This window comes from Eumetopias jubatus, unplaced genomic scaffold (genome assembly GCF_037043125.1).
Source record: "Eumetopias jubatus isolate StellerSeaLion01/CBP00866 unplaced genomic scaffold, mEumJub1_p1.0 scaffold_4, whole genome shotgun sequence".
Taxonomy (NCBI): domain Eukaryota; kingdom Metazoa; phylum Chordata; class Mammalia; order Carnivora; family Otariidae; genus Eumetopias; species Eumetopias jubatus.
In genome coordinates this window covers 98,436,852-98,459,295 of record NW_028274810.1, presented here as the reverse complement: position 1 = coordinate 98,459,295, position 22,444 = coordinate 98,436,852, and the positions used below count along the sequence as shown (strand labels likewise).

The 22,444-nt window shown below is 58.0% G+C and overlaps 1 protein-coding gene across 1 annotated transcript; it reads left to right on the top strand.

Moving 5' to 3' along the window:
• Nucleotides 1-959: 959 nt before the first annotated feature.
• Nucleotides 960-21,817, top strand: CUNH1orf167 (chromosome unknown C1orf167 homolog). The gene is given in 21 exon segments (XM_088022863.1): nt 960-1,453; nt 3,165-3,293; nt 4,294-5,507; nt 5,702-5,745; nt 6,230-6,437; nt 7,113-7,249; nt 8,573-8,667; nt 9,091-9,277; nt 10,934-11,109; nt 11,679-11,865; nt 13,514-13,700; nt 13,811-13,965; nt 14,662-14,870; nt 15,770-15,914; nt 16,831-17,220; nt 17,803-18,058; nt 19,928-20,205; nt 20,452-20,614; nt 20,910-21,020; nt 21,504-21,574; nt 21,576-21,817. Coding segments are annotated over 20 exon segments (4,413 nt in total). The 5' UTR covers nt 960-1,453; nt 3,165-3,223; the 3' UTR covers nt 21,706-21,817.
• Nucleotides 21,818-22,444: the final 627 nt, after the last annotated feature.

Below are 22,444 nucleotides of genomic sequence, written 5' to 3'. Positions count from 1 at the left end.
TGTTAGGTGGTGGCAAGTCATGGAGAAAAATCATGCAGGGTAAAGAGAGGACAGAGTGCGGACAGTGTGATTTGATGTGCGGCCCTGGGAGCAAACAGTCAAGAAAGAATTCTTGAGATGTTTTCAGTGTAGAAAAGGTGGTTTTATGAAAGCACGGGCAGAAAATGCTGCACCAGGATTGTGAGGAGCGACTGATTATATACTTTTAAGTTTGTGGAGAAAGTCGGGGTAGAGATAATGTGGGTTTCTCAGGAATTTTTGTGCACTGAGAGCAGGGTCTACAGGACCTTGGAGGCCTGGCTGTCATCAAGGTAAGGTTGCTTTTCGTCCCTAGTAAAACATCTACAGGAAGGCAGCCTTGAGTTCCTTGAGGAAGGTCACGCTCAACCTGTCTCAGGTATTCGGCAGTGGGCTGCAGGCTGTAAGGAGATGGAATTTAAGCTACATTTCTCTGGCTTTTGTTTTCCTCATCAGGGCACCACTACAGTGGGGGAGAATGGTCAAGGAAGGGCTCCCTGCTGTGGTTAAGGCAAGCCTTGAAGGAGAGAGGGAAGGAGAGTTCCAGGCAGAGGGAACAGCAGGTGCAAAGGCCTTGAGGCGGGGATGTGCACAGCACTTTTGAAGAACATCGAGGAGGCTGGTGTGTTGGGAGCGGAGAGAGCAAGAGGGACAAGGCGGGTGAGGTCTGTAAGGTAACGGGGGGCCAGATAACACAGGACAGGGTGTGAGCAAACGTTCTTAAAGGCCAGAGAGTACATGTTTTAGGCTTCGATCGAGGTCCATGAGGTCTGTGTTTTGACTCCTCTGCCGTTGTATCAAGAAAGCAGCCAGAGAAGAGCCATAAATCACTAGCGGTGGCTGGGTTCCAAGAGGACTTTACTTACATAACAGCTATTGGGCCTTGAAGGCAAGAGCTCGGAAGAGGAGGAGCCAGCCAGGTGACAGGGAGGGAGCTGACAGGCAGGAGGGAGGGGAGGGAACCCAATCAAAACCCACACTCTGCACACGGAATAAAACAAAGCAGAAGGACTGCGTCAGACTTTGCAAGGCTCTCATCCTGCAAGCCAGGAAACTCAGGTCTACGGGAGCAATGAGTTCCGACTGCTCACAGAGCAAGGGGTTTTTATGGGATAAATGCGGAACTCATCTGGCTTTTGGAGCTGATTGGTCTAGAGCTAATGGTCTTTCTTATTAGGATTCAAGGGACTCCAAGGGAACGAGGAAGTCCTGAGAGAGCGTGAACAGACTTTGGTGGTCGGGGATTGGCTGGTGTCCTCAGCTGATTTCTGAGAAGAGCTGTAAATTCCTGTAAGATTAGGTTAAGTGTCCTTTATGCGCCTACGTTGACCATCTCCATTCTGTCCTTGACATAAGTGACTCCACTTTAGTTTGGTTCCACACCCAAGAAGGGGGCATCCTGGAGTCAGGGAAGCAAGGGCTCCCAGGAGGACGAGTGAGTGACCCCCATCCTACGGCGGCTACTGCCTCCAGAAAGCCCAGGGCTCTGGGCTGGCTAGGGGCATGGCATCTCGGGGATCACCTGGAGGAAAGCAGCTTTGGGCAGGTGGGGCTGGGAGGAGCCGATTGCAGTGAGGTCGGCAGAGGTGGAGATGGGAGAGGAATTGGGATTTGGGTGTGGTGAGGGTGGGAGAGATGAGCTGGAACCTGGAGGCTCAAGAAGGGTGGTGGTGGTGGGTTTTTTGGGTGGTTTTGTTTTCTGTCTTTTAAAGTTGGAAGAAATAACCACCTCCTTAAGTGCTCATAAGAATGATTCAGTAAAAAAGGGGGAAGCTTTGGTGGGGGGGGTAGTTTCTGGAGCAAGGACATCAGAGCCTGTGTCCCATCCCCCAAGCTCTGTACCCCGGTTCAGGCCTGAGTCGCTGTGGGGCCGTGAGGGGTCACGGGTGCTTTTCCTGATTCACAGAATGACACCTCGGAGGCCAGTGGTGGCTCTGGGCGCTGTCCCTGGGGAGGCAAGACGGGATGGCCCCCAGAGTGCTGGGGAGGGTCGGGCTGGGAACGGGACCGCCCAGGATGAGGGAAGGGCTAGGAGGCTATGACCCGGGAGCTGGCTGGTAAAGGAACGCAAGGCATTTCTCTTCCGATTTCCCCATTTTGTTGAGTGCAACAGAAAGCAAGGTCCGCTGGAGCGGGGGAGGGGAGGGGAGGTGGTGGCAGGGGTTTGAGGACAGAGGAGAAAGTGTGAATTGGCATCAGGAGGGAGGGGGAGGGAAGTAGAGTCTGATTCTCCCGCAGCCTTTGCCCCGGCTTGGGATGGAAGGTGGTCATTTGGAGCGAGGTTTTCAGTGTGGCAGTAGGGTGAAAAGCACTAGTCAGCGTTGTGCAGAATGAGGAGGGGTGCGGGGCCAGGGTGAGGGTGTGCCAAGGGCTGCTTCTATGCTGGGTGGTTAAACTGTGGAAGGAGGGGTGAGAAAGCAAGCAGCAAGGGACAGTCAGAGGGTGGCAGGGCCAGAGGATGGGGTCTGATGGGGGAAAGACTACCGAATCGGGTACTAGAGGATGGGGTGGGCCCTGGAGCTGAAATTATGGAGTGGGTGCCGTTATGTAGGATGACCAAACCTGGGGACACCATGGGAGCAGGTGGCTGAGGTGGGACAAAGGGCAAGATAGTGGGAAAGGAAGAGAGATCAAGGACCCCGCTCACCAGGCGTGGGAGGTTATCAGCCGTGTGGATGGTGAGATGGTCAAGAACTGTGGTGTGTGTTGGAGACTGGGACAGTGAGCCAGAGCTGAAACCGGCAAGGAATGAGGGGACAGGGGTTGGGCTGGTTTTGGGGCGTGCCTGGAGCTTCGGGTTGGAGTGTTCTAGAGAGGGGAGAAGGCGGGAAGTGGGGGCGGGAAGTAAAGAGGGCCCCCTCCCCCGGCCTAGTGGTCTGAGAGAGCCCCCACCTGAGAGGGCTGCCCAGGAAGCAGGGGCCACAGAGAGGCCTGTGGTCAGTGTTAGAAGGAACAGGTGCTGGAGGACACGAGACATTGTCAAAGGAAAGGGGGTGGTACGGGGGCCTGACCAGGACAGCTGGGGTTGGGCCCCAGGGCAACCAGGGGTTGCTGGTGAAGGGTGCATTGTGGACCAGGGCTGGGGTGTGACTCGGTGGGAGTCGGGCATCCTGTTCTTACCCTTCAGAACCCATCCGATCAAACAGGCCAGCCCGGCTGTGGTGTGGGCCAAGGACACTGTCGCCTTGGCTTTGCCCTGGAGCCCATGGAGCTGAGACCTGATGCCAACCACAAGGAGAATGTGCCCCCCAGGCCTGTGGCGCCCCTGAGGCCAGGCAAGAGGCTTAATGGGTCTGGGTTGGATGTGGCAGGAGCAGCTATTGGCCCAGAGCTCCTTTCCCGTCAGGCCAGCCCAGGGCCTCACTAATTCCAGAGATTAGCTGGACAGGGCCAGCTGGACCGGGACAGAGTCTTCCTAGCCGGGGGCTGAGGGAGAGTCAGGAAGAGGCAGGCCAGAAGTGGGCCTGGCTGGGACCCCTGGCTGAGAAGGGACGCCACCCCCACCCCCGGGGGCGGTCTGTGCCGGGCTAGTGGCTCGGGTGCTGGGGACTTCGAGAAGGCTACAGAGCTGGTATAGCCAAGGATGGAAGCAGCCCCCGAACAAATTCAGATTCTGATTCACAGGCCAGTTTCTCCAAGTTCTAGCTGTGTGACTGGGGCAAGTTGCCAAACCTCTCTGAACTTTAGTTCCTATCTTCAAAGCTGCAAGTCTTCTGGTCCACTGCAGATACTAGGTCCTCCCAGGCACTTCCCCAGCTGCCAGGAAGCCTAGTCTTCCGCTGTGGAATGGCCTTGGGGGCTCGGGAGACTAGTCCCCAAGAGCCGCTCCCTTGCAGCTGTGGGATGTGTTGGGTCTTGTTCTAACCCCCCGGGGCTCTCCCCCATCACCTCCGCCCAAGCCAGAAATCCGTCATCCTTGGCTCTTCCCTTCATCCCCCCACCCCCTTCTGAGCCTCCACAGCAGATCCGAATCTGTCTCCGAATTCCCTCTTCTGTCCCTGCCACTCCTGATCTCTGCCCTGTCGTCTCTCACCTGGGATGCCCTCAACACCTCATTCCTGACCCCCTGCTTCCCTCTGCCCTCCACCCCGCCTGCGCCCCAGCCCTGCTCCCTGCAGCCTGAGTCAGACCACCACTCAGTCCCCTGGGGGAGTCCTTGGCCCCCTCCCACCCGGGGCCCTGTCTCTGACCAGCACCCCCCAACCCACCCGAGCACTGAGCACCAGCTCCCCCCACCCCGCCCCGCCAGGGCACAACTGTCTCTCCTCTCTTTAGAGCAGCAGAGATTCCTGAAGAGCCGAGATGTCAGCCTGGGCAGTGGACTTGGCCGGTGGGCGCGCTCGTACCAGGCCCAGAGGGGAGGGCCTGCCGCCACACCCTCCCCAGGGGCCGAGCTGCACCAGGAGCCTTGCCGAGTCCAGACCAACCTGGCTGGCCTGAGCCCCGGCCTGAGCCTTGTCCTGAAGGACACAACTGGCCGGCTGATCAACTCAAGCTTGCAACAGCAGAGCAACCTGGAGCCCCCGGCCGGCAGGCCCCAGGGGAGGGCCCGAGAGCTCGCCATCCAGCAGAGTAACCTGAGCATGAGGGGGACCAGCTTGGCCGAGTGCAGAAGCCCCATCAGCCCCCGCCTCTGGCCCCACGTGACCCCTCTGTCCCCACACGATCCTCGCCCCCAAGGATCACTGGCTTGCCCATCCTCCAGCCTGAGACAGTCCCGGCTGCTGGCCACAGACTCCCTCAGCCCAGACGTCCAGCCAGCTGCAGGCTTTGCCCCTTTCAATGGGCACACACGGCCAGGCTCCAGACCCTGGTGTGGCCTGGGGAGCTGGCCCTCTAGGATCAGGGGAGAGCCCCTCACCCTGGAAGACCTGACTGTCCCTGTCCAGAGCCAGGCTCGGGGCCCATCCCAAACTGCCATCCACCAGCTGCTGGCCTCTGTGCGACACCTGGAGCACGCAGTCGTCCGTCTCGGGTGCCAGGCGTTCCAGGAACCCAGCAGTGGGCAGGTACTCCCTGCCCACGCCCAGCCCAGCCAACCTGTTCTTGCTTCCTGGGATGGGAGGAAGAAACACCTGCCAGGTCTCAGGGAAACTGCCAATTTCCCAGAGACACAAGGGACCCAGGCTGGCCTCTCAGACTCTCAGGCAAACAGGAAGCCTGCGTCCCTGGAGACCACGCTGGGGATCCTGCCTGGGGATTTCCTTGACCCTAAGCAGGGGGTCCTTCTGGCCAACCCCCTGAGGCAAGGAGAGAACTTCTCCCCGGGGCCGACATATGGCAGCGGGCAGAGGGGAGACCCCTGGCTCCCTCGAGGGGCGGGCAGCAAGGAGGCCAGACTCTGCTCTTCGGCCCGCTCCCGTGCTGCCCGGGGCGTCCCCACTGGGCAGAAGGGAGGGGAGGTGACTCTGCAGGAACAGGTCAGCAAGGAGGAAGAGAAGATGGCTTCCTGCCCACCGGACGCAGCCCCAGCAAGGAGCACCATGCAGGTAGAGGCCAGAGGAGGCTGGGTGTGGGAGCTGGGGGACCCCAGGAGGGCTCCTCCCAGGAACTCTCGTGGCCAGCTGGTTGCCACTACCCTGTTACACCCCCTCCCCCCGGAAAAGGAGGCCTTGGGCAGGGGGTGTCCTATCCTGCTCACTCCTCAGCCTGAGAACTGTGTCACGTCCTTTTGCTTTCCAAGAAAAAAGCCCGGAACGTGGTGAGCCTGGCGTCTGAGACAGCCCGGTGAGGCCATGGGCTGGGGGGTGGGGGCCGGCCACCCTCCTGGGGCAGCTACTCCCCCATTTGCCTGGGCCAGTGGAGACCAGCCCCTGATGGAGGTCGGGCCCTGGTGGCAGATCCACGCAGGGCTTCCGGGGGAGGGGACTTCCTTCACCCTGTCCCTGCTGGGGAATGCGAGGGACCTCCCAGGCCCTAAGGCCCGGGACATGGGAACTGCTGTGGCTGCTGGGAATCTGCAACTTCTAAGGCTGCCTGGCACTCTTGGCCATCAAGGGGGCATTCTGTGGCTCCAGGAGCTTGCTTGTCCGGGATTTCCCCGGGGCCGGCCACCAGCAGAGGGCAGTTCCTCCAGTCTGCAGCTGGTCTTCCTGCAGCAGCATGAGGCGTCAGGGCTGGACAGGTGACCTGGGTGGTGCCCGGCCCCCAGCTGCTTCCTGGGGCCCAGGGGCCAGGCCCACCCCCCTGATCAGCCCCGGTCTGGCCCCAGCCGGCAGTGGCTGTCCAGATGTTTCGGAGCCTGGTGGCACTTGGTGCAGGAACGGCAGACAGCGGCTGCAGCAGAGGCCCTGGGCCACCGGCAGGTGTTACGCAGAGGCCTGAGGGCGCTTGGGCGGGCTCCGCGGCTCCGGGAGGCCCAGCTGGAGGTGGCGTGGAGGCGACACACTCAGGCCTTACTGGCCCAGAGCTTCCAGAAGGTCAGGGGCCTCCTGGTTGGGCCATGGGGCAGTGATGAAAAGCTGGTATGTCTGGGGAGGGGGTTCCTCTGGGGCACCTGTTCTGTACCTCCTGAGTGAGCTGCAGTAGAGCAGGTGGAGGGCCACCCAGACACCTGAACCAGCTCTGCTTGTGTTCACATCCTGCCTCCGCTATTTTCCTTTTTCCATGATTTCTTGCTGTGTGGCTTTGGGCAGGTTACTTAACCTCTCTGAGCCTTAGTTTCTTTCGCTCCAAAATGGGATAATAATAATAGTACCTACCTTTCAGGGTTGCTGGGATGTTAAGTTAATAAATAGAAAGGACTTAGAACCCTGCTTAGCACACAGCAAGTGCTCTACTGTATGAGTGGTTGCTATCTTTTACTTGTGGTTAGCCAGCCAGGACTGCCAGGACACGTCTGTGTTCGTTCCTCCTTGGGAAAGGGGTCCTCTGAGAGGGCCCAGCTCCAGGATTTGCCTCCCAAGGAAAATGCTGCGTCTTGGGCTCCTTGTCTCCATTCATTCATTTATTCCCAAAGGGGCCGGGCAGTCTACAGGTTAAGACCGAAGGCTTTGGAGTCAGACATTTCTGTCCCTGCGCCCCACCCTGGTGCCCCCTCTTGGGGCACATTTGAGGCTGCTGCTGACATCCTTCTCTCCCTCTCTCTTCCCCAGTGGCGAAACCGGACTCTGCAGCAGAAGCAGGGGCAGCCGCACGTCCAGGCTGGGCCGGGACCCCCACCCTCTGGGGCAGGACAAGGCCAAGGCCCCTCAGGAAGGGAGCCAGAGGTGGACCCCACCAGGAGAAACAGGTAGTGCAGGACACCCTAATGGCCCCTGGGCAGTGCTGGTGGCCTCCCTTCCCCCGCTTCCTGCCTCAGTGTCCCCCCTCCCCGCTCCCCCCACAAGAGAATGAAAACGAAACCCGCAGATGTGGACAAAGCTTTGTGCAAGAGTTATGTCCATGGCGGCATTATTTCTGTTGCTTATAAAAACTTCAAAACAGCCTAAGTGCCCCACGGTGAGGGAGAAAATTATGGTTGAGCAACCATTCAATACGATGTTCATCAAGACTTTAAAAATTCCTCCCCATTCTTTTTTAAAATTTTTCGTTTCAATATCTTTATTGGCATTATTTCTAATTGTAACAGTAATGCGTGTTTGATTTGAAAAAAACACTCCCAAATAGTTGAACCTTTCCCCGCCCTTCCCCGTGTATTCCCCCTTTCTAGAAGTAGTTTCATGGGTATTTGCATGGAATTTTTAGTGACAAGGAGAAATGGTTTTGGTATGTTAGATGGGGGGGGGGGAGGCTAAAAAATGGTGTGTAAGATATTTTTCATGCACATGAAACAATACAGAAGGAAAAACAGTGAAACGTCGTACAATTACTTAGCACTACCGAACAGCTCACTTAGAGGTGGCTAAGACAGTTAAGCTTCGTGTATTGTGTATTTTATTTTTGTGTATTGCTCAAAATGAAAATCAATAAATATTTCATCCAAAAAACATGCTGAAATAAGCATTAGGGCTTATCTCTGGAGCAGTGAAATTCAAGTTGGCTATTTCCTCTCCATTCCCTCAATCTTCCACTACAGCAAATGATGGGTTTTGTTTCTATTTGTAAATGAAACAAATGTGTTTAAAATAATTATTCAAATGCCATTTGTTTGAGTACTTGTTTGCTGTGAGAGTCCAAATAGTATTGAAGAGAATGAAACAGGGGCGCCTGGGTGGGTCAGTCGTTAAGCAGCTGCCTTCGGCTCAGGTCATGATCCCAGGGTCCTGGGATCGAGCCCCATGTCGGGCTCCCTGCTCGGCGGGAAGCCTGCTTCTCCCTCTCCCTCTGCCTGTCACTCGCCCTACTTGTGCTCACTCTCTGTCAAATAAATAAACAAAAGCTTTAAAAGAGAGAGAGAGAGAGAGCGCGCGAGAGGGAATGAAACAAAAGCAGAACCTCCCCCCAGATCACTTCGATAATCAGGGACGATATGGAGAGAACTAGGTGGGGTAGGGGCGGCTGAGCGCACATTTGCACCTGCCATGCTGGTGGCCGGGTGACCAGGTTGGGACTGTGCACTCTCCCTCAGCCTGACCCCGGGCATTGGTTTCTCTCTGGGCAACTTCACTCACAGTCCAGGGAGTCCGAGGGAGGAGGCAGGAGCCTGGCCGAAACCAGCCGGAGGCGATGGGGCAGACCAGATGCTGCAGGTCTTACAACAACTGGCTGGTGAGCTGTGGGCCCCGGGAAAGCAGGGGAGAGGGAGCGGGGCTGGCCCCGAGCACCCACACTGGGCAGGGCTGGGGCTCCTGAGCAAATGAGTGCTTACTGAGCGTCTCCTTGGACAGTTTCCCAGACACGATCTCATTTGAGCCTCACGGGACCTGGGCAAAGATTTGTGCCCAGTTTACGGATGGGGAAAGTGAGGCACGGAGAAATTAAGTGACCAGCTTGAGGGCACACAGTATGAAAGGTGCACAGCCTGTATTTGTGTGCCGTTGATGTTAATACAGCTCCTGCAGAAGCTTGAGTGTTCGAACCGGAAGGTCCCTCAGACATCACTCACTCACAAGGAAACTGAGGCCCAGAGATGGGGAACGACAGAGCCTCCTCCCGTCCTGAGCTTCCTTACTCTCTCTCTTTGCTTTACAGTCTTCCTCTTGTGGTGCCATCGGAAGGAATGGGCCAGGCGGGAGAGGGGGCTCCAGGGAGAGGCCTCCCAGGTCACACTGAGGACTCAGAGGAGGGGGAGACACCCCCAAGCCTGGTGCTCTCCTGCTGCAGACGCACCCAGGGTGGCCTCGCTGGACACTCAGCAGCGGAGAGCCTGGCTCTGCAGGTAGGGAGAAGTGGAAGAAGGTGGGAGTGGGGACCCCTTCCTTGAGGCAGAGGGATTTGGTCCTAAGCAAAGCTCGGCGCCGGCCGCCCCCCAACCCCGCTCCCGGAAGCATGGCAGTCACAGAGGGTGCGCCAGTAAGTGTCGTGAGGGGAAGGAACGCAGATCCATAAGAGGGTTTTTCCCGTGTTAATTTTTTATGATGTGACATTTACATCTTACACAAAAGTAGAGAAAATAGGTACTAACCCGCAGCGTCCCCATCACCCAGCTTCAAGAAAATCGCCTCCTGGGGACGTCTGGGTGGGGCAGTCGGTGGAGCGTCTGACTCCTGGTTTCGGCTCAGGTCATGATCTCAGGGTCCTGGGATCGGCCCCGTGTCAGGCTCGGCGCTCAGCGGGGAGTCTGCTTGCGATTCTCTCACTCCGTCTCCCTCTGCCCCTCCCGCCAATGCTGTCTTTCTCTTTCTAAAATAAATAAATAAAATCTTTAAAAAAAAGAGAGAGAAAAAAAGAAAATCACCTCTTGAAAACCTTGTTTCATCTGTACCCCAAATGCGCCCCCTATGTTATTTTAAAGCAGGCCCCCCACATCATACCTTTTCACCCGTAAATACTTCTGTAGCATCTCTAAAAGTTAGGGACTCTTTTCAACAACATAACCACCGTGCCATGATCACGCTTAAAAGTGAACATTAATTCCTTAATATCAACTGTTTTACAGGTACACATTCGGTTATAGTTTGAACCAGGATCTAAATAAAGTCCTCATGCTAAAGTTGGTCGATAAGTCGTTAAAGTGTTTTTGAGCTCTGGGGTCCCCTCTAGTTTTTTTCTTTGCAATTTATCTGTGGAGGAAACCAGATTGCTGATCAAGTAGAGTTTCCCGGGTCTACATCCTGCTGCCTGCATCCCTCAGTGCAGTTTCTTTTCTTTAAAGATTTTATTTTTATTTATTTATTTGAGAGAGAGAGAAGGAGGGAGGGGGAGAGGGAGAGAGGGAAGCAGACTCCCCACTGAGCAGAGAGCCCCACGTGGGGCTGGATCCCAGGACCCTGGGATCATGACCTGAGTGAGCCAATGGCAGACGCTTCACCGACTGAGCCACCCAGGCGCCCCCCCAAGTGCAGTTTCCTAGGAGAGCTTTGAGCGAAGTTTGCTGAGCTCAACCATGGTTCCACGGAGATGTGAGGATGAACCCTTGGCCTGTTGAGGGAGAGCCAGCAGGAGAGCGCCGAGTGAAGGAACTGCCCAGGCAAAGGCCTGTGACAGGGGAGTGTGGGAAACTCAAAGGACACCCTGGCAGCCCAGGGTGGGTTAAATGAAGATGGAAAGGCGTGCCAGGGCCAGATCACACATGGCCTTGTAGGCGGTGCCGAGGAGTTGACATTCTGTCCCAAGCGCAAGGCGGGGGGTTTTCAGCAGGAGAGCCAGATGACCGCATTTGAGATTGAAAAAGATCACTCTGGGCACTGAGCCACCAGTGCCTGGAGGGGCCCCGAGTGGATGCGGGAGGCCAGGCAGGAGGCTGCGGAGGCCATCCGGGCACCCGGCGGTGAGGGCATGCTGGCCCGAACAGGGTCAGAGAGTGAAGTGGCTTGTCCGAGTCCTCAGCAGTGGCACGGACGACTCGTACCAGCACCTTCTCTCGGTTCCCCAGGTGCTTTGGGGCCTGGCAACAGTTTGTGCAAAGAGCCGCCCAGTCCCGGGACGGCCTGGCCCACCGCCGGGCAGGGAGCCTGAGGTTATGTCTGCAACAGTGGGTGCGGATGAAGCAGCTCCGGGCCTCAGATGGAGCGAAGGTGACCCGGTTGTCCCTCTGCTGTCAGAAGGCGGGTGAGCGAGCAAGTGGCAGGCCGAGGGGCTCCCTTTCCCTCCCACCCCAGCAAAGAGTGTCACCTAAGCTCCTTCTGTGGTGGGCCCCAGTGGAATTGATGGCTTCTCGTGTTGGGAGGTGGTAGAACGCAGAGCATTCTGGGGGGTGCGGTCTGACGGCCCGGCAGGGTTCTGGAGGGGTCCCCGGAGTGGGCAGGCCTTGGCTGGGCCCCATCCTCACTCTAGGTCAGGAGCTTCTCTAGGCAAGAGACTTCGTTCCATCTTCCACTAGAAGGGGATGTGATCCCTGCTCTTGGAAGCTCCTGGTCTGGGGGATAATACACAGCCCTTGTCCCCCACCCCCCCAAAAAAATCTGATAGGGAAAATGGGCTCTTTGAGGTGACTTGGAGGGGAGGATTTGGAGGCAGTGGGAGGAGGGCAGTGCCTGGGAGGGGAGGTCCTAAGGAGGGGTGAGGCAGGCTGGGGCAGCAGCCCACGCCATCCCTGATTGCCATGGGTGCCGCCAAGGGCTTTGGGAGGAAGGAGGTCACTGGGGACGTGGCTGATTCATCCTTTGACTGCTTCTCAGGGAACGTGGCCCTCTGCAGCTCAGCGCCTGGAGTGGCTACAGCCCGTGGCCTGGGGGTAGTGGCTCAGGCCCAGGGGCTGCCCCGGGAGCAAGGCGGGGGCTCCCTGCAGGAAGCCTGCCGGAGACTGGCCCTGCACCGGGCACTGCTGCTCTGGAGGATGAGGCTCTCCCAGCGCCAGAGGGCGGAGTAGGTGTCCATGAGCCTGTGACCTGGGTTTGGGCCCAGGGGTTACGTACAGGGTGGGCATGTGAGCAATGCTCAGCCCTGGGAAGTGTCCCACGGGGAATAGGCCAGGTCCTGCCTTTCCCCGAGGCTCCTGCAGGGACCATGGCATGCTGCGGTACCCGGCAGGCAGGTGCAGGGCTGAGGGAGGTGGCCCAGGGGCCTGGAGACAGTGGTTAGGCAGACAGCGAGCTGTGGGAGCCATGGGGTAGTCGGGGACACAAACACAGACCCCTACCTACCAGGGTAGCTGGAACCTGATGGAGAGGTTGCTTGCTTCTCTCCAGGCTAGGGGGGGAGTCCCCTAGTGGCAAGAACCGTGTCTGCCTCACCGTGGTCTGGCATGTTAGAGGCGTGATAGATAATGTAAGTGAGTAAGTGCCCGTCTGCCTCGTTATACAGCTAGAGAAACTGAGGCTCAGAGGGCCGAGCAGCTTGCTCTAAATCACACGGTGAATTAGGAGCAAGAAGATCCCTGTTACTTTTCTACAAGACAGTCATTGCTGGGACTCAGAGTCCAGGCTGATGGCTGTGGGTGAGGGGGGCGATGGAGGTCAGGAGGGGCCAGCTGCGCTGAGACCTCAAGTGGAATGTAAGCCAGCAGCTGCAGGGATAAGAATTCTGTCATCGAAAGCCCCATACTGGGGCGCCTGGGGGGCCCAGTCAGTTAAGCATCTGCCTTCGGCTCCAGTCATGATCCCGGGGTCCTGGGATTGAGTCCCATGTCAGGCTCCCTGCTCTGTGGGGAGCCTGCTTCTCCCTCTGCCCCTCACCCCCACTCGTGCTCTCTCTCAAATAAAGAAGGAAGGAGGGAAGGAAGGAAGGAGGGAAGGAAGGAAGGAAGGAAGGAAGGAAGGAAGGAAGGAAGGAAGGAAGGAAAGCAAGCGAGCAAGCTACATGCCTAGTATCCATCATCCCACACCCACTTGGTCCACTTGGACCCTCCGTCTCTTTGAATGAAGCCCTTAGAACTCCCAGAGAAGTCAGTTCACCATGGTCCCTCAGAATGTAGCTCTCCCTCCTCCAGTCCATCCTCTAGCCTCTGGGCATCAGGGAACAGTATCTTCCTACAACAGAGCTAGGGCTGCCCTGTGATCTAAAATAAGTATTTGGATCCCACCTCTTCTGCTATATGGAGTTTGGAGAAATGACCTTCCACCAGGCCTCAGTTCCCTTATCTTTATAACCAAGCAGAGGCAGAAGTACTGATGTGACCATACATGTGGTCTCCTGAGTCTGGGGTCCTTGGGTCTGGGGCTCAGCTCCCCCTCCCATCAGGAGTGTGTCGAGGATCGCGAGGTGATGCAGGCATAGGTAGCAGTGGCCTCAGCCTTAGATACTTGTTGAGAGTCACTCCGGGAGCTCTGGAAAAGTTAGGAAGCCCAGGCCGCACCTCGACTGCTAAGTCAGAATCTCTGGGGGTGGTACCCCAGTGGGCATGAGTACGTCTCAGAGCCCCCAGTAGTCCCATATGTGGCCTGGTGTTTGGCAGGGGAGGCCCCCTTCCAGATCAGCTCTGGCAGAGACCCAGCCGGGGATAGCACCTGCTTGGCAGCCCCGTCAGCCACGGGGTGAGGCTGGGGCCCAGGGACTCACCTGCCCCTTCCTGTAGCTCCTTCCTCCGGGGCATGCGGCAGCAAATGATTCGGCGTATCCTGAGGGGGTGGCATTTGAAGGCGTGGGGTCCGAGCACCCCATCAGACAGTGCCAGGACCACCTTGGCCCCGGAGCTCCTGGGCAGCATCCCGGGAAGGGAGCCCTTGCTGGGCTGCAGCCCACCCCGAAGCTCACTAGAAAAGGTGAGGGGCAGGGGGTGGGGATGGGCTAGGGTGGGTGGGGGACAGGTGGGAGGAAACTGTGGGGCAGGGCAGGGGCCCAGGGATCCAGGACTCCATCCCTGCTTCCCCAGGCTTCCAGGGCCCCTGCCCTCTTGGAGACCCTCCGGCTGAGCTTTTTGTGGGCCTCTGAGCAGCGGCAGAAGGCACGGTGCCTGCTGTTCTGGCAGGTGCAGGCCCAGCAGTCCCGGGGTGCAGCGAGGTGGCACCGGTGTACTCTTCAGAGGCGGTAGGGACCCCTCCCCATGGCGGGTGAGCCATGCCACCCGCCGCTCTGTGGACATCCTGTTCCCAGTTCCCTTCCCATTATTCCTTGACCTTCACAGCAGCATCCCTTTGGGGTCTGCCTCCCAGAGGGCTCCCCTCTCACGCTCCAATCTGTTAGTACCCAGACCCGGGTCCTCTGGACTTCTCCTGCCCTCCTAGCCTGCCAGTCATGTCTCCCAGAGACTTCATAGCTGTGGCTCATTCATCTATTCATCTGCAGCACAATCTCAAGCGTCGCTCTGCCTGGGTTCTAATCCCAGCTTTGCCCCTCGCTAGCTGCGTGATCTTGGGCAAGTTGCTTAACCTCTCTGTGTCTCCTCCGTCTCTCATTTGTATGGGGATGCTAACAGTAGTCACTCCGATGGGCATCAACAAGGTAGGGGCACGCAATCCCCTAGCCCAGTACCTGGCACGGAGTAAGCACTCAGTTCATGGCAATGTTTATCACTGGTGGCTGAGCTCAGGACTTGGTTGGGGTCCGAGGTCCCATCTTATCCCTAACCTGTCACTGTGACACTCGGAGTAGCATCTGAGCAGTCCAGCCCCCCCAGCAAGCCACCCTCCCCCTTGAGGGAAATAGGGAGAAGAATCCCCTCGAGCTCCTAGGGGAGCCCGGGGTGGCACTGACCATCCTCAGGGTGGACGCTCCCCCTCCTAGCATCCTCCTCGGCTGGAGCCACTGGGCCACGGCCCGAGGGGCCCGGAGAGAGCTGGCTGTTGGCTGGGCCTGGGACCGGAGCTGCAGAGCCGCGCTGGGCTTGTGGCGGAGGCGGCTGGTGCAGGGGCGAGAGGTGGAGCAGTGGGTTCGGGCGCGGGGCCGCATGCTGGTTCGACGCGCCCTGCACTGCTGGCATTCCTCCTGGCAGAGTGAGTCGGGGCCTGGCTCCGGGTCACTGAAGGGGAGGGAAGGGCCGGGTCCATCAGGGAGACCCAGGGTTTTGTGCCCTCCAGCACAGAGTCCAGTGATGGGACCCCCCCCACAGGGCACACCCAGGACAGGGAGGGGGCAGAGCAGAACCCAGGGGCCTGGACATTGCCCATCCGTTCCCCGGCTATGTGGACCTTACACAAGCTACATAACCTCTCTGAGCCTCAGCTCACTCATCTGTAAAATGGGGATCACAGCAGTACCCTCCTCATAGGGTGATTGTGGGGAGTCTATGAGACCAACCACGCAGTGTTGGCTCAGAACCCAGCTCCTAGTAGGTGTTACTGTCATCATCATCATCTTTGTCTTCATCGTCATCATCATTATCCTCACCTGGCCTTCAGGAGTCATGGGCCTGAGCACTGAGTCATGGTGCCCTCAGAGCCCAGCATAGGAGGTGGGGATCACTGGGGGCCGTTTTCGAGGCTTCCCACTATACTAACACATCGTATCAATGAGCTGGCGGGTGGGGACCTGGTCGTTCTGGAAAGTTCATGTCCTGTCCACTGGGGACAGCTGCTTCTCCAGCCCAGTCGCTGCCCAGTTATGCTGACCCAGGGTTGCCAGATCTCGTTTTCAAAGAAAAGCTGGAAATCTAGATTTTTACATGAATTCTCCTGATTCCTAAACATTTCCAAGAAATGAAAAACAATGAGCTGGGTTGGCCTGGTCATTGCAGGACACTTGTAACCGAAGCATTTAAACCCTGGGGGCCTCCTCTGCCCCTGCTTGGGTCGAGTGCAAAGGGCTGGCTGAGGAGGGGCCCACAGTTACCCAGGGCTGAGGGGCAAGGCTGGGATGAACGCCCGGGGGCATCTCAGCATCTCTCTGGCCACAGGGCAGCAGTTCCTGCATGCAAAGTATCAGAGGTGGGTGCAGGTCCATCTCCGGGGCTTGAGGAGGTCCGTGTTCCAGAACTGGCGGCAGGCAGCAGCTGGTCAGAGACACCCAGTGGACCCCCCAGAGCAGCTTCTACTGCACAGGTGGGTGGGCCCGGGGGTAGGAGGGTGAGGGTCATCTCCACTCTGGAAAAAGCAGAGAGACAACCCAGGGGACCTAACGAGGGAGCCATAGAGACATGACCACCGACCTTCCTTTACTTGCTTTGTTCGAGGGGTGCCCACCTGATGCCCTGATGAGCCCCAGGTCTCCAACTCCTGGCCAGGTCAGTCCTTTGGTTTGCGAGGACACGGGAAAGATGGGGGAAGTCCACGCCTCAAACATCCACCATAACGTGTGTTCCAGTGTCTTGCCCATGTCTTGTTTGAGCACAGGCAAGTCCTACTCTATACAGTTGCCTAAAGAGTGAGCTCTTCACCTAAATAGAGACGTTCTAGTAAAATGTATATAGCTCATTCGTGCATTGTTAAAAACAGCGGGGACAGATGATGCTTCCTCCCACCGTTCAGCTATAAATTTGCAGATGTTCACGGTGTCCCCGCATGGGCAGCCAGCCATTGACGGCGGAGTAGCAGATACTGAACAGATACAGCTGAACAGTGGGCATGGTTTTTTTTTGGCCCTTCCTGGAGTGGGCACTGTGCTCCCCTCACCAGCCTCCTGCCCCCGAGTGGGCTTGTGAGGGGAGACCAGAACTGGCTGCCCCCGTCCCCCCCCCCCGGTGGCACTGGCACTTGACCCCACACCTGCTATGTTCCCACGACCTCCTGGGAGCACCTGCCCTCCTGAGTCTGTCTGCTCGTGTGGAAGCCCTGAACCAAAGCCGGCACTTTGACCCGTTACACATCGGTTCCTACATTCTGAAGGCACAGGGTTGTGTATGCAAAGCCACATATAACCTAGGACACTTTGAGGGGGCATCTGCAGGTGCGATTTGGAATAAATGGGACTTTTGACGCTGAAAGCCAGCTAGGCCTCTCCTCTGCTCCTGTTTTTCAGCCACTTCCAGGCCTGGTGTGGAGTTGAGAGAGATACAGGGGTGGTCCCGGCCACGGGAGCCTCTCAGGATGGCCCGAGAAAGGCCGTGGGGGCCACAATTGCCACGTGGCAGGATGCCCGAGCAGCCAAGGCCTGGGCACGGAAGCGGCGTGTGGCCCGGGCCTCCGTGGGCCGCTGGAGAAGCCACGTGCAGGGGGGCCAGGCAGACAGGCAGCTGAGCAGGGCCCGGGCCCAGCAGGCCTTCGTAGCATGGCAAGCAGCTCTGGGCCAGCGCCACAAGGCCCACCACCTGGCAGAAGGCAGAGTGGCCCTGTGCCGGACACAGCGGGTGCGTGAGTCCCGCCTACACCGGGTCAGCCGAGCCCATGCTGCCCAGAAGCTGAGCGCCAGGTGGGTGCCCATGGCCAGAGGGCAGCCCCACACGGTGCTTCCAGCTCAGTCTGTTTCTGAGGCCTTGAGCTTGTTGTTGGCAGAGGTAGAGGGTATTTGGTGGCTGGCGACAGGGCTCAGGAGGCTGGGGTCAGAGGGAGAGGCGATCCCAGCCACTGCAGCTCGTCCTGGGGTCCAAGTCCAGACCTGCACTTTCCAGCAGTGCAACCCCTCTCTGAGCAAGTCTTTGAAGGTCAAAGGAAAATAACAGGCCTGCCTTAGAGAGAGAATGCAGGCAAGCACTCAGCTCAGGAGTCAGAAACACAGCAGGTGCTCATTAAACAGTGCTCTTGTGAGAGAGGGCGAGGCAAAGTGTAGCAGCAGGACTGCCTGCTCTTTGTCGCCTCAACAAGATGCTTGTCCCTGGTGTGTGATGTTCTGCTGCTCTCTGGGCCTCTTTTAACCAGATTTCCTCAGAAGAGGGATGAGGGGAGGAGCACCAGTGTGGGCTTAGCCCGGAGGTCCCCGCCCAGTAGGGCACTGGCGAGGGCTGGGAAGGGCCCCCTAAAGCCCACCACACATGTGGGCTCCTCTCTCTCCCAGGGTCCTAGAGGCCTGGGCCCAGTCAACAACCAGGGGCCGTGTCCAGCGAGCCGCCATCACCCAGTTCCAGCAGGCTGGGTCCAGACGCCTTCTGTGGACCCACTGGGCCCAGTGGCAGGCAGCACTGCTCAGTATGCGGTTGGAACCACAGGCGGAGGCTCAGGAGGCCCGTGCAGTTGACCTCAGGCAGTGGCCTAGGGTGGCCAACAGAGGGCGCCTCCTAGCGCTGACCGACACTCCAGCCCCATGGAAGCAGGTGAGACAGCCTAGGCAGGGTGGGAGGTCCAAAAATGACCTGAGGGCCAGTGCCTCAGAATCAGCTTGCTTCAGCCTGTGGTGGTAAGCGTGGCTGGATGCTTATCCGGGGGACCCAGTGGCCTTATGGACACTACCCCTACTAGGTTCTAGAACAGCCTCCTGGCTCTGGAAGACTGCCATCTTTGGGTCCATCAGCAAACATTTACTGAGCACCTACTGAGTGCCAGCCCAGCACAGGTCCTCCACAAAGACAAATACCGTGGTCACAGTCTATTAGGGAGACAGACACCTGAACTCATATGTACCCTGGTGCAACCTAGAGTCAGGTACATGCGGATAGGAACAACTGTTCCCCAAGTCCCTTTTAGTCCTTACTGGAAAAATTAAACACACTCACTACACGAAAATCAGGAAGTACAAAGGAAATGTTGCTTTCATAACTCCCTCCACCCAAAGACAACCACCAGTTTCTCTCCGAACCAGAAGCAGTTAGTTCTGGGGTGCCTGACTGGCTCAGTCAGTGGAACACGTGACTCTCGATCTCAGGGTTGTGAGTTCGAGCTCCATGTTGAGTGTGAAGACTACTAAAAATAAAACTTTTAAAAGGGAAAAAAAAAAAAGAGACAGTTCTGACACCCTCAAATGGTGACAACAGCTTAATGGCAAACAGGACTGAAGAAGCCACAATGAAAGGCAGGCACAAGAAGGGACACCACATTGCAGTCTAGGGACATGTCATTGGAAGACACACAGCCGCAGAGTTACTGGCAGTCCACACAGTGTTCCTAAAGATGAACTGGAATCATCTAGAATCCTGTTTCAGAAGGCCAGGAAGCATGTAATAGATTCTAGAAAGGTTCTTAGAAAAAAGATGTAAAAAAAAAATTTTTTTAAGATTCCATTTAGAGGGAGAGCACACGCATGTGAGTGCAAGCAGGGGCAGGGGCAGAGGGAGAGAGGATCTCAAGCAGACCCCGCCCTGAGCACGGAGCTCGATGCAGGGCTCCATCTCACGCCCCTCAGATCATGACCTGAGCCCAAATCGGGTTGGACATTTAACTGACGGAGCCACCCAAGCACCCCTACTTTTTTAAAACGGAATTGAAAGGGCCTAACTTTGGTTATTTACAGAATCCACATATTCACACATGGGGGCTATGGCAACAGATTCTGGGGGCTCAGTATTTTATTTCTAGATCTGTGTCACAATTTTATTTTCAGTCTGTTTAAAAATACAAATACTCCATTCTTATCAGCAAAGGCAGGCGGGATCCCATGTGCTGACGGGAGAAACAGAGGCATGCCGAAACCAAAAGTAAATGCCGGGAAGGATAGCTAGGGTACTTGGCTCCAGGGCCCCCCCCTTTCTACCGCATGCACACACGCACCCAGGCGGCCCTCACTGAGCCACACAAGCTGCTATTATGCCTCCTGGGGGCAGAGAAGTCCTTCGAGAGCCCCTGGTCCGTGGGAGAGCAGTGGCTGGGCTTGGGCTCTGGAGTCAGAGAGCTCCTGAGACAAGGGGCCTCAGGCAGGCAATCTCACTTTGTAAAGCCCGGGTGGGGAGAGGCCTCCTCACAGGCTGCACGGGCACGGGTGAGCTCGCATCAGGTGTGGACCAGGTCCGCCCCTCTGCCTGAGTCTCCAACCACGCTGGGAGGATGGGGCAAGAGGCAGCGGTGTGCGCCCATGGCCCTACTCCTCCCAGGCACCTTCCCTGCCTCCTCTGGGAGCCTCGGGGCCACACAAGAGGTGGCGGCCCTGCTTCTGGTCAGGGGCAGGACACGAAGAATCCTGCCAGGTTGCCTGGGATGCAGGGGGTCCAGGCCCATGGGGTTCAGGTTTTCCTCTCTGGCTGTTCCCTCAGACCCACGGCTTCGGGACACTGCCCAGCCCAAGCCAGCACCACTGCCACAGCGGACATAGGAAGCAGACAGAAATGTCCTGGGCTCAGAGTAAGGAGACCTGCCCCTGGGGCCAGACATCTCACAAGCCTGGAAATGCTTTTTATGTACAGATTTTGTTAACCTCTTCTCCCAGGCAGCAAAGAGCCCCCTCTCTGCGGTGCCTTCCAGCGCCAGTGGCAACGGCCTGGATGCGCCGGCCAGACTCAAGGCTGGCCCCCTACAAGACCAGGTGGGGACGGCAGCTCTGAGGCCGGAGCCCTCAAAAGTCAAAGCAAGGCCGCTAGACAGCTGGGGTAAGAGCAGCTGCACCTGCAGGAGTGAGTGGGGTGGGCGGGGCTCGGGGGCAGGATCTGGGGGCCGGGTTGAGCCGGGGCAGGGGCCGGACCCTCTCGAGCCAGTGCTCGTTCCTGGAGGATCCAGGGGGGTCCGTGGCTCTGCCCTTCTTCCCGGTCATGAAGGGCTCCTGATGCTCTTGGCTACCGGGGTGCACGCCAGGGCCTCTCCCGACCAGGAGGAAGTACCTGCAGCGCTGGCACTGTGAGGCACCAATTTGCCGGCTGCGGGGCCCCCAGCGGGCCAGGCAGCTGGCCGCACCGGGGCAGCACTGGGTAGATGCTCAGGGCGCCAAGCAGCTGGCACGGACGCTGGTGAGTGCGGGCACCCCCCCCCCAGCCTCAAGCTGATCTCGCAGCTCACCTCGTCCCCGACCCTAACCGCTAGAAATGACATTTCTCAAAACATCTTGGTCTCTGTATGGATCAAGTCTGAAAGCTTGGGGTCAGGTGCAAGGATCTGCATTAACGCACCTTAAGGGACACCCCCCGCCCGCGCCGTCACAGCCCCTTCCTCCTGGTGCTGCAAAGCCGTAGAGGGAAGACACAGCAGAGGGGCTGGGGGGCAGCAGCGGCCTGGCCGGGGGCCTCTCACTTCCCACCCCCACAGCTGAGGCAGTGGCACCTGAAGTGGGCCTGGCGTGTGTGGCGGCAGCGGGCCCTGCGGCTATGGGTGGCTCAGCGATTACAGCAGCAAGAAGGTGGCCAGGTCCTTTCCCAGGTACCGGGGGGGGGTGGCCCCCACCTCCCAGCAGCTCTTCGGAGCTGGGGCCCCTCCATTTTCAGGGGCAGAGTCAGTTCCATTAGAGAAGACACAGCTTGGGTCCCGATTTAGCTGGCGATCATGCGCTCGGCCAGTCCTACCCAGCCACTTGGTGTAGGAACGAGGCTTGGCCACAGCATGGCTGCCACTCACACTAGCCCATGTTGGGTATGGGTCCCTAAGTGCCCCCTCCCTTATCCGCCCCACTCTGAGCATAGGTTCCCAGACCGTAAGTCAGATCTGTTCTGAGCCTGTGCATTAGGCCTGGGGCAGAGCTGGCTAGCGGGCTGGCGGGCTGGCCTGGCTGGGGTGGAGCGGGGGGTGGTGGCGTCTCCTATTCCCTCTGGGGAGAGAAGGAACAGGGCACAGGTGTTAGCCTAGCACATACAGCAGACCCAGGAGGGAGCCAAACAGCCTTTCCTTCCTCCTCCCCAATTCCAGGCCTTTGAGAAGTGGCGCCAGCACCTGGCAGCCAGGGGCCGGAAGAGAGGAGCCACCAGCAGCTTGATACCTGAGCCAGGTGGGCATCAGGAACCCTGGGAGCAGGCTGGAAGCTGCTCGAGCCCGTGTGGTAGACGTGAGGCGGAGCAGGGGACCCAGCTGCAGCTGTGACTTGTTCCCATGGAAAGAAAAACAACACTGAGCCCAGCCTCCCTAAGGAAGGAACCATGCTTCACCCATCAGGGAAGTGCAGCCTGGTCACAGAGGGGCCAGTTCTCTGAGCTCTGAAGGACAATAAAACACGGTCCTTAGTCCTTGCTGCTTCTCTTGCTCAGCGTCTCCTAAGGCCCGCCCCTCTGCCTCGGTCAGCCACCCTGAGAAGGAAGCCAAGAGGGTACACCCGTGACTGTGCCCACCTCTTCTGCCATCAGGCTGCTCTTTGGGCACCTACCCCCACTCTCCTCCTGCTGAGCCAGCGAGGACCAGCTGACAGGGACCGGGACCAGGACAGGGAATGGCTTCTAGGTATCTAGCAGTCACTGGCCACTGGCAGTGGGGCTCGAGGGCTGACTCCTGGGGAGCGGTGCCAGGCAGACCGCTTCGGGAACAGGCCGAGCAGACGGGAGGAGGTAGCTGGCACTAAGAGGTCCCATCTAAAAAACTAAGCCAGGAAGAAATCAGTCCTGCTCAGTTGAGCCTCGGCTTTGCCCTTGACAGTAATAGGCAGGATACCCGTCCATGGCCAGGCGGGAAAAAGGGCAGGCCAAGGGCTTCACCAAGTACAAGGGCTCAGATGCCTTTAACCTCTACGAGGCACTTTCCCTCTTGAACCACCAGAATACGGAAAAGCAGCACAGTAGAAAAGTGAAAGTCCAGCTGGCTCTCAGGCAGACAAGGGCAAGAAATGCTTGCCTTACCGGGTTTCAGGCCAAGGCCTGTCC